The 12,111-nt window shown below is 44.1% G+C and overlaps 1 protein-coding gene across 1 annotated transcript in view; it reads left to right on the forward strand.

The window, feature by feature from the left end:
- SRBD1 (S1 RNA binding domain 1) overlaps nt 1–12,111 on the forward strand; it is a 232,938-nt gene that overhangs the window by 35,068 nt on the left and 185,759 nt on the right. The window contains exons 7-9 of the mRNA XM_034764426.1: nt 4,567–4,733; nt 6,409–6,526; nt 6,985–7,123. Coding sequence (XP_034620317.1) covers nt 4,567–4,733; nt 6,409–6,526; nt 6,985–7,123 — 424 coding nt within the window. The remainder of the gene's footprint in view (nt 1–4,566; nt 4,734–6,408; nt 6,527–6,984; nt 7,124–12,111) is intronic.

Genomic DNA, 12,111 nt, shown 5'->3' on the forward strand with positions numbered 1-12,111 from the left:
AATGCATGAATGTGAAAAAACAATGACTTTATTGCCTCTGCAAGCGGGAGGGGAGGGGAGGGTGGGGTGGGGTGGTTGGTTTACAGGGAAGTAGAGTGAACCGGGTCGGGGGGGGGGGGTTGGAGGGTTCATCAAGGAGAAACAAACAGAAGTTTCACACAGTAGCCTGGCCAGTCACAAAACTCGTTTTCAAAGCTTCTCTGATGCGCACCGCGCCCTGCTGTGCTCCTCTAACCGCCCTGGTGTCTGGCTGCGCGTAATCAGCGGCCAGGCGAGTTGCCTCAACCTCCCACCCCGCCATAAATGTCTCCCCCTTACTCTCACAGATATTGTGGAGCGCACAGCAAGCAGCAATAACAATGGGGATATTCTTTTCGCTGAGGTCTGAGCGAGTCAGTAAGCTGCGCCAGCGCGCTTTTAAACGTCCAAATGCACATTCCACCACCATTCGGCACTTGCTCAGCCTGTAGTTGAACAGGTCCTGACTCCTGTCCAGGCTGCCTGTGTATGGCTTCATGAGCCATGGCATTAAGGGGTAGGCTGGGTCCCCAAGGATCACGATAGGCATTTCAACATCCCCAATGGTCACTTTCTGGTCCGGGAAGAAAGTCCCTTCCTCCAGCTTTCGAAACAGAGCAGAGTTCCTGAAGACGCGAGCATCATGTACCTTTCCCGGCCATCCCACGTTGATGTTGGTGAAACGTCCCTTGTGATCCACCAGGGCTTGCAGCAGCATTGAAAAGTACCCCTTGCGGTTTATGTAGTCGGTGGCTTGGTGCTCCGGTGACAAGATAGGGATATGGGTTCCGTCTATGGCCCCGCCACAGTTTGGGAATCCCATTTCAGCAAAACCATCCACTATTGACTGCACGTTGCCCAGAGTCACTACCCTTGCTATCACCAGGTCTTTCATTGCCCTGGCAAATTGGATCACAGCAGCCCCCACAGTAGATTTGCCCACTCCAAATTGATTCCCGACTGACCGGTAGCTGTCTGGCGTTGCAAGCTTCCACAGGGCTATCGCCACTCGCTTCTCAACTGTGAGGGCTGCTCTCATCTTGGTATCCTGGCGTTTCAGGGCAGGGGAAAGCAAGTCACAAAGTTCCATGAAAGTGCCCTTACGCATGCGAAAGTTTCGCAGCCACTGGGAATCGTCCCATACCTGCAGCACGATGCGGTCCCACCAGTCTGTGCTTGTTTCCCGGGCCCAGAATCGGCGTTCCACGGTATCAACCTGCCCCAGTAACACCATGATTTCCACATTGCTGGGGCCTGTGCCTTGTGAGAGGTCTATGGCCATGTCAATTTCCTCATCACTCTCGTCGCCGCGCTGCAATCGCCTCCTCGCCTGGGGTCCGGGTTTCGCCTTTGCATGTTCTGGCTCTGCATGTACTCCAGGACAATGCGCGTGGTGTTCATAGTGCTCATAATTGCCGCGGTGATCTGAGCGGGCTCCATGATCCCAGTGCTAGCTATGGCGCCTGGTCAGAAAAAAGGCGCGAAAGTAGTATCTGATGGACCAGGAGAAGGAGGGCGGGAGGGAGGGAGGGCCGAGTGACGACATGGCGTACAGGTACAGGAACAGGGAGAAACACAAACAACTGTCACACAGAATGGTCCCCCCAAAGATTAAACCGGAAACCCTGGGCTTAGCAGGCCGTTGATTTCACGGAGGAAGGGGAAGCAAATGAACACAGAACAAATCTATTTTTTACATCTTAAGGTGGCAGCCGACGCTGCAGCATGAGTGACAGCCATACCAGTATGACGATGACGGGTACCAATCATAATATGCCATCATCTGCCAAAAGGCAAGGGGCTGCTGCTGTGTAGCAATGCAGCCCCACGTCTGCCAGCCCCACGTCCGCCAGCACCCAGCATCGCCCTCGGCCTCTTCTGGGTGCTTAGCAGACAATATTGGGCAATTGGCAGAAAATAGTATATTATGACTGGTAACCGTCATCATCGAAACAGTAGCATGTCTGCCCAGGTGGCCATGATTGACAGCCATACCAGTACGACGACGACGGGTACCAGTCATAATATACCATCGCCTGCAAGGGGCTGGTGCAATGCAGCACTACGGCTGCCAGCCCCACGGCTATCACTCATGCTACACCGTCTACCGCCAAAAGGCAGTTAGCAGCTGCTGCTGTGTAGCAATGCAGTCCCACGTCTGCCGGCACCCAGAGGACATATGGTGACGATGAGCTCAGCTGAGCTGAGCGGGCTCCATGCTTGCCGTGGTATGTTGTCTGCACAGGTAACCCAGGTAAAAAGGCGCGAATCTATTGTCTGCCGTTGCTGTGACGAGGGGGGAAGGGCCTGACGACATGTACCCAGAACCGCCCGCGACACTGTTTTGCATCATCCGGGCATTGGGATCTCAACCCAGAATTCAAAGAAAAGGCGCGAACCGCTTCTCGGCTCGAGCTGTGGCGCAAACGTAGTATCTGACGGCCTAGGGGAAGGAGGGAGGGGGGCCGAGTGACGACATGGCGTACAGGCACAGGGAATTAAAATAAAGAACGGTGGCTGTGCATCAGGGAGAGACACAAACAACTGTCACAGACTGGTCCCCCCCAAAGATTAAACTGAAAACCCTGGGTTTAGCAGGCCATTGATTTGACGGAGGGAGGGGGAAGCAAATGAATACAGAGAAAATCTATTTTTTACATCTTAAGACGACGGTGCAGCGTGACTGATAGCCCTCGGCATCTTTCTGGGTGCTTGGCAGCAAATACGGGGCGGTGTATGACGATGGTCTTCAGGCCTATTGCACAATCGGCTGCTCAGGGAAGACTCTGCTAACGTGCGATGACCCGACTTGTAATAGGCCGGCTAACAGTCATAATACACCATTTACTGCCAAAAGGCAAGCCCCACGGCTGCCAGCACCCAGATCGCCGATGAAGGCTACCAGTCTACTGCACCGTCTACCGCCAAAAGGCAGTTAGCAGCTGCTGCTGTGTAGCAATGCAGTCCCACGTCTGCCGGCACCCAGAGGACATATGGTGACGGTGAGCTCAGCTGTGCTGAGCGGGCTCCATGTTGTCTGCACAGGTAACCCAGGTAACCCAGATAAAAAGGCGCGAATCTATTGTCTGCCGTTGCTGTGACGGGGGAGGGAGGGGCCTGACGACATGTACCCAGAACCGCCCGCGACACTGTTTTGCATCATCCGGGCATTGGGATCTCAACCCAGAATTCCAAGGGGCGGCAGAGACTGCGGGAACTGTGGGATAGCTGTGGGATAGCTACCCATAGTGCAATGCTCCGGAAGTCGACGCTAGCCTCGTACTGTGGACGCGGTCTGCCGACTAGAGCACCTAGAGCATTTTATTGTGTGGACATACACAATCGGCTGTATACAACCGATTTCAATAAAACCGGCTTCTATAAATTCGAACTAATTTCGTAGTGTAGACATACCCTTAGGCATTGTCTACACATACAAGTTGTGCCACTTTAACTATACCAGGATAGTTAAAGCGATGCAAACCACTGTAGGGTAGATGCAGTTACACTGGCATAAAGGGGACTTATCCCAGAAGAGCTTATTCCCATGTACTGAGTCCACACTAAGGATTGTACTGGTATAACTATATCAATAGAAAATTCTACCCCTAACTGAATTAGTATATCAATACAAAATCTGTGTGTAGATCAGGGCTTAGGGTATTTTGAAAATTCTGCCTGTATTTAATTATTGAGACTTCAGTAAAATGAGCTTGATGGCATCATCTTGGTTCCCAGTGGACAAAAGTCTGCAATTTTTTTTAAATACAGGGTTCTGCAATGCCATTTCCCTCCCCCAAAACAACCTACTGCAGCTATTTTTAATAATTGGGTTGGGTTTTTGTATTGATTATTCTGCTAGAAAATTGGCCTAATTATGAAAATTGCATATTTTGGTTAGGATTGATGGCATTCTCACCTCAGTTCAGTTTTAGTGCATGTGAAAGGCCCTGGAGACTGAAGTCTTCTGTTTATCCACAGAGGAGCTGTAGTACTGACAGAGGAAGTATAATCTTCCCCATACCACTGTATCAGTGTACCTTAACCACCCACATGGCTGAGGATATTCCAGGGTACGTTCAGCCCTTGGTTTCTACTAAGACTGATAGCAAAGGTGCCTATAATGTGATGGTGGTTTTTGCGATATTGACCCTTGTCTGTTAGGAATGAGCCTGAGATTATCAAAGTCACATCACACATGGAGCAGTCTTTAATAATGACTTTCTGGTTACCACTGACCTAGTATAACAGGATTGTGGCCACCCAGAGCTTCATGTTCATGTCCTCGCCACAGTGGCCATTTTATTTCATGGTCATCATATGCCAAAACTCATTCTTTTTTCTTAATAAGTACAAATTCAAGTTCAAGGTACCTGTAGCAGTATTATAGTTTATGAAACATGCTTTGGCAAGCCTGGCATTCCATCCAGCAGAGGGCAGTATTGTGCACAAAACAGTACTCTATACTGGCTGGATATGAAACTGAAGTGAAGACACTAAGCCAATTTACCAGCTTTAAAAATAGTTACTTATGTTTTCTTGTGGCAGGTCCTGTCAGAAAGAACAAATATTGAACCATGGGTGTGTGCAAACATAATTTGCCTTTTCCGTGATGAAAACACAATTCCATTCATTGCCCGGTATCGAAAAGAGCTTGTCAATAATCTGGAAGCTGACGCCTTGCGAGAAGTACAGCAAACGCTGGAAGAACTACGGTAAGTAATCTAGTGGGGGAATGTGTGTGTGTGTGTGAAGGAAAGGAGTTAAACGATGTCCTGCTGCCAGGTCTGTGTTCCTTGTGTGGTTGGTTACAATTTGGAACTCTGTGTGTATGGTGTCTAAAAGAGCAATAGTATAATTCCCAGTAGAATATGTTGTGAAGGTGGTAAGTATGCGTCAGTAATGCAAGGGGGGGAAATTCTGACTAGAATGTTCCCATTTAAAAAAAAGAACGCACAAAGATCTTAAAGCCAAAATACTCAAAGTTAAAGAGAGGGGTATACTTGATGCTCCCCTGTCTTTCACTTTCTTTAAGAAGAAGAAAGAGAGTTACTGTTACTAATTGCTCAGTGAGGAGTTATTTCAAATATGTTTTGTGATTTAGAGGCCCCTGAATTATGTAGCCCTGAATCAGAAATAAGCTCCACCCCTTGCACTGATATCTGAACATCTGGAAAAGAAGCCCAGGGCTCCTTTTTGATAGCAGCAAGGGTCGGTCCAGGAGCTTCTAGTGTAGGGTAAGGCGAGTAGCATGTGGTACCTTGGCATTCGTAGCGGGCATGGAAGGCAGCCCCAAAATATTACTGTGATGAGGGAACCAGGCCAGGAGCCAGTAACCCATGCACTCACTTAGCGGAAACAGAGGAAGTGAGTGCAAGGAGCAAGCTGCTATACTTATAAGTAGGTAAGGAGGACAGGGAATCACTCCCCTTCTTCCCCCAGTGCACAGGCACACAGTCTCTCTGGGCCTTTGGAGACACAACAACCCTTTCCAAATAATATAGTTGGGGAGTGGGAAGCACTTATTTGGCCAAGCAGAGCAAGCTGCCGCTGAAGCAGCCCGCAGCTCTCCGTTAGTTCGGACTCCACCGCAGAGGCAATCAAGGCTGCCGCAGTTCCTCCTTGATGCAGTCGTTAGTGTGTCTTTAAAATATGTTTGATGTGCTCTAGGTGGGCAGGGAACAGAGGTAAAGGTTCTATGTGCTGAGATCTCCCCCTTCCAGTCCTGTTGGAGTAGGGGATCCCCCCAGATAGGGGAGAATGCCTGGGACAGGAAATGGAGTTTTGGGCGGGCACGCAGTATTGTGTGCCACTGTCCTCCACTGACAGATCAACTCAAGTGTTTTGTAATGATTTCACTTACTAGTGGCTGCTGGACCCTGTGACGTCCCTAATACTCTCTGCTACTATAGAGACAGATCCTGAGAGGTGCTGAGCATCTGCAGCTCCCGTTGACTTGAGCAAGAGTTCCAGGTGCTCATCACCCTGGATTTAGCTCATAGGTACTTAATATAAATTCTTATTTAGATGAAGTGTCAGACTTGCTGCACTTGGATCACAGGGTGGCAGTGTTACAAGGAACATCAAAGCATAAAACACTTAGCTTGACACCCTTTGCTTGATTTCTAGATTCCCCCCCCCCTACTATTGCAAGCTTTGTTGAACAAATATTAAAATGGGAGAGAAATTATTAGGATTTCTACAGCATTTGTCAGAGTGGGTTCCTCGAGGCTGATGTATGGTGTAGTCTTCCATGGCTTCTGAGGCCAAACACACTGCCTCAACAACATGCTGTCATGAGACTCAGTAGGTTGGACCATATTTAGTGCTAATCTTTTTAATCTGATTTGAAATATGATTATTTATTAACATAAAACCCATGTATTGTAGTACTGTTGCAAAGAAGACACATGCAACAATACAGAAGATAAAGAAAGAAGGAAAGCTATCGGGAGGTCTATTAACAGCCTTATTAAACTGCAAAACTTTGGATGAATTGGACCATGTGGTTAGTGTCTCTTTTTTAAATATGTTTGTGACATTTTATCTTGTACAATTAAAGAAGATGTAATGAACAATGGTAGCTGTGACTAGTGCTGTGAGAATAACTGATTTTTGGTTCGCTGGCCATTCTGGAAAATGGGGAAAAATAGTTTGGGATTGAACAAAACATTTTGTTGAGTTTTTGAGCTTTTTTATATTTTGTAAATAAGCTGAAGAACATTTTGAAATAGTCATTTTTAATCTAAAAATTGAAACCTTTCATTTAGAAGATGCCAAGACAAAATGTCTTGATTTGGGGGGGGGAGGGGTATTTTTGACTGAAACAATTTGGTGAATTTGACACAAATCTGCCAATGTTCTGGTTGACCCAAAATATGTTGCCTAGCTTAGATATGGCAGAAATGTTGATCTCTGCCTTTTTAAATAACAATACATTTTACAACTACTTTTCCCCCCCCACAGTCTGCACCATATAAAACTGGAAGTAAAGGCACCAAAGCTCAAAGGGCCAAACAACTGGGATTAGAACCTGCTGCCATATCTCTCATTGAAAACCCAGTAGAACTCAGTCTGTTTTCTTACATTAAGCCTAATGTCAAAGGTAAGTACTCAGTTCTTGTATGCAGTAATGGGAATTAGAACATACCTTGAATAAAAAACAGCTTTATTTATTAGTTGTCCTTATACTATTGAAATTTAATATGAGAATATCTTACATTGCTTAGAGACTTCAGCGATAGATGCAGTAGAAAAAGCCAAGTTGAAAATCACAGTCATCTATTGTCTAAAAAAAATTCTGGAAAATCTGAAAAGGAAAGCTGGAGAAATGAGAACCTGCTACACGGACTGTGGCATGAGGAAATATAGGGTGAATTTCACTACAGCACAGAGGGCCTGTCTAAGGTTCCATCTCTACTTACACCTTGACACAAGACTTATAGTTCAGTATTATAAAGGGACTTGTGCAGGCATCCTGCACTGAGGCAAATTTCATCCACCAAGGCACATCCTAAAAATGTCTGTATTTGGTGCTTGGGAGTGAGTGGGAGCCCTTTAAGTGCTGGGTGGGTGTTGATGGTGCTGAAGAGAAGGCAGTTTGGTATCGGAATGGGTGCTCTAACTACTACTTGTATCACATTTAAATTCTGCAGAACTGATTCTGTCTTTGAAAAGGCGATTATTTGTAGGGGGCAATTTCTGACAATAAACCACCAGGATTGTTGGAGACTGTTCCATAGTGTTAGGCTAGTAAAGCTCTTCTTTTCCATGTCACCTTTTTTTACAATGCATATGCTGAAACTGCTTGTTGATACTGACTCTTACTCATCTCACATTATAAACAGTAATCAAAATATAAAGATTAACTAAAATGGTAAAGTTAAATTGGTCCACATTTAGAATTGTGAATCAGTTGGCAAAATTTATGATTGATTAAGTATCACATTTTAGAGTGCTGCAATATTTCATAAAGCAAGATGTTGCAAGCATTGCTGTGTGCTATACTGTCAGATAATTGATTGTGCTGGGAGAATGCCAGAGCCAAAGGGAAGTGTTTGTAATGAAAGTTGAGATGAATTATCAGGAGTACCAATGCTTGCATTCAAAAGGGACTGTCAGTTATTGGAGTAGCATGTATCATTGTCATTTTTAATATTTGGAATGAATAAACCCTTTTCAATATTCTGCTAGAAATAGAGAATCAGAGCTTGCATTTATATTATGCCTTTCATCCTAAAGGACCATGAGGCACTTTACAAACGACATACAGATAGGAATCAGGTATCAGGGGTGACAGCCAGGTTGACAGCCTGCATGCAGTATGAGAGGAGAATAAATTTTGTTTGATCTCACAGGAGTGAGCTCCTAGTCATGCAAAAACGGTCCCATGGGATTCTGGCTTATGGCTTTTAATTTCTCAGTTGGAATTTTTAGAATGTTCCTAGTAATATGTTATGTATCAAAAAAGAACAAACTCTGAATTAAAAATATGTTGTTTAGGTTGCAAAATGAAGCATTCAGAAATTATGAAATGCCAGAATTTAGGCTGTCTGCAGTCTTCATTCTGCTCCTTTGTGCATATGCATTGTAATATCATTGTTAATTACATGATCACAGTTTTTAACACAGGACCCCTTCCTCCAGCAGTGCACTGGCTAGGTGGTGCTCAGTCAATGGGTAGCTCTTCAATATTTCTCTTATCCTCACCATCCAATGTGCAGATGTATCCTTCATTTACTGCACCCCATCCAAATTCTGCACTGGATACAGAATTATTCATTTCCTCACATGCTTTTCTGTGGTGCCAGTCACTGTAGTGTCTGAGCACCTCACAAACACGAATGAATGTTTAATAGGAAAGACTTGCATCCTTTTTTACAAATGGGAAACTGACACACATAGATTAAGGGCAAAATTTACCACTATTTTGATTTGCTCAATAACTTGCTGCTTGTCCTGTTAATTTAGATAGAATAAAAGAACCCAAAGAGTCAAAGGTGTGTTAATATGACACTGAAACTGTCCAACATTAAACAGTTTTAAACAAGATTTGGGGTTTTGTATACAGAAACCTCAGCATGCTTATTACCATGGTAAACACACCATTAAGAATTCTTTTAACCTTTTATTAAAGATACAGAAAAAGAAGGAAAAATGATTAAACCATTTTAAATGTAATGTATTAAGTAAGGCTTTTATTTGAACAGTATCTCTTATTCCCTTTTGCTTTAGCTGTAGAGAGTCTTTAAAGGAACTCCCCCATGCCCACCCGCCCTTGTTTGATTGTCTTCTCAATGGTAATAACTGTGCTTTTGGAGAAGAGAGAAGTTAGTTGAGATGGGCTGGAACTATTGGTTGGTGGTGTTGCTAAAGTCCAGTTCTGTTTTCTAGAAAACAAGACAAACATATTCACAAGGGAAAAGAAGAGAACAGCAAAGATAAAAAAAAATGCAGGTTCTGTCTTGATGTTGACTTTCACTTGCAATCTCACTGCTGAAAAACAAAGGCACCGCACACAGGTCTTTTCAGTCACTCTGCAACCTGGTAAACTTGAATTAGCATCAGGCTGGTTAGGACATTGCATTTAGCTGCCTTTCTGGTCACAGGCTTACAGCAGTGTTGCAAAATAAACAGTCTTGGCCAGCTAAGTCAGATTGCTATTAGAAGGCAAAGAAGGAGAGGGCAAAAGTATATGATATGTTGGGGAAGAGTCAACACAGCTTTTGTAAAGGGAAGTCATGACGCGCCAATCTACTAGAATTCTTTGAGTGAGTCAACAAACCTGTGGACAAGGGTGATCCAATGGATCTAGTGTACTTGGGCTTTCAGAAAGCCTTTGACAAAATCTTTCCTTGAAGGCTCCTAAGCAGTCAAGGGAGAAGAGGGAAGGACCTCTCGTGGATCAGTAACTAGTTAAAAGACAGGAAACAAAGGTCAGGAATAAATGGTCAGTTTTCAGAATGGAGAGAGAGGTAAATAGCAGTGTCCCTTTGGTATCTGTACTGGGACCAGTATATAATCATAAATGATCTGGAAAAAGGGTTAAAGAGTGAGGTGGCAAAATTTGCAGACGTTACAAAATTACTCAAGATGTCCAAAGCAGATTACAAAGAGTTAGAGAGGTGACTGGATAACAAAATGGCAAATGAAATTCAGTGTTGCCCATTGGAAAACATAATCCCAGCTATACATGCAAAATAATGGGGTCTAAATTAGTTGTTACCATTCAAGAAAGAGATCTTGGAGTCCTCATGGATAGTTCGCTGAACAGAATAACAGAATATTAGGAACAATCAGGAAAGGGATAGATAATAAAACAAGAAATACCATAATGCGACTATATAAATCCACGGTACACCCACACCTTGAATACTGCATCCAGTTCTGGTCACCCCATCTAAAAAAAGATATATTAGAAATGGAAAAGGTACAGGGAACCTTAGACCTTAGTTGATCCTGTGCTTTGCTGCACATTGGGCTACCCACATTTGTCATCTTTGCCTGTAAACTGCCCTTCTCGCCAAATCTTCCCATTTCATGTGGAGGTGCTTGATGTTGTTCAGAACTCTTTGTTTCCATGTTATTCACGGTCTTCCTCTCTTCTTGCATTTTCTGGCTTCCATTCAAGGGCAATATTTGGTAAGCGTTCTTTTTCCATTCTCAGCATATGTTCTTTCTTTTTAAGCGCTTTAAACTTCAATTTGATGTTCGCTTCCAGCAAATAGTGATCGCTCCCTATATCTGCTCCTCTGAATACTCTTGTGTCGAACACTGATGTTTTCCACCTGTGACTAACACAGATATAGTCGATCTCATTTTGTGTACGGCCATCTGGTGAAATCCATATTTTTTTTGTGTTTGTTTTTATGTTGGAAGAAGGAATTGCAGATGCTAAGATTGTTTTTGGCACAAAATTCAAGAAGTCTTGTGCCATTGTCTGTCGTTGCTCCAGTTGTATGTGGGCTGATGACTATTTCCCAACCCCCTCTTTCATTTCTGATCTGGACATTAAAATCTCCCATAACCAGGACAAGATTGTGGTCTGGTATTTCTTTCATTACATCGTTCAATTCTGTATATCATCTCTCTTTGTCCCCTTCATCTGCATTGTTTGTTGGAGCACATGCCTAGACTATGGTGCACTTAATGTGCCGAGAGTGGACTCTAGCTGCCAGTAGCTTATCTGATATTGGCTGCCAATTCATATGTGATTTCTTTGCAGCGCTATTCATGATGATTCCTACATCTGTCTCACGTTTGGTTCCACCTGAATATAACATTGTTTTTTCTCCAGATGTTATCATACCTTGATCTTTTCCTCTAGCTTCACAAAGTCCTAGGATATCAATTTTATATCGGTCCATTTCTTTGATTACCTGTGCTAATTTTCCTGCACTATTTAGAGTTCGTACATTCCACATAGCTATGCATGTACTCTTTTTGGCCTTCAGAATTTGGACCATCGAGTGGGTGACTTCCTGATGGATTTGATCATCCACTGTCATATGCACATCTGAACGCTTTCCAGACTCCTCAGGCCTTGATTTTTGGTTTATATGAGTAGTCTCTGTAGCTAGACCCTTTTTTTTTATGTGACGGGAAACCGCCCCTTCAACCAACCCTCCTCCTATTTGATCCAGGCTTGGGACTGGCACTGGTGGAGTTTGTACAGGGAAGGGCAACAAAAATGATTAAGGATATGAAACAGCTTAATGTATGAGGAAAGATTAAAGAGATGGGAACTATTCAGCTTGGAAAAGAGGCGACTAAGGGGGGAAATGATGGAGGTCTATCAAATCATGAATGGTGTGGAGAAAGAGAATAAGGAAGTGTTATTTACTCCTTCACATAACACAAGCACCAGTGAAATTAATAGGCAGTAGGTTTAAAACAAACAGAAGGAAGTACTTCTTCACACAATGCACAGTCAGCCTGTGGAACTCATTGCCAGGGGATGTTGTGAAGGCGAAAACTGTAACTGGGTTCAAAAATAATTAGGTAAGTTCATGGAGGATAGGTCCATCAATAACTATTGTAGCCAAGATGGTCAGGGATGCAACCCCATGCTCTGGTGTCTGAAAGCCTCTGACT

The sequence above is a fragment of the Trachemys scripta genome, chromosome 3 (assembly GCF_013100865.1).
Source record: "Trachemys scripta elegans isolate TJP31775 chromosome 3, CAS_Tse_1.0, whole genome shotgun sequence".
NCBI lineage: Eukaryota > Metazoa > Chordata > Testudines > Emydidae > Trachemys > Trachemys scripta.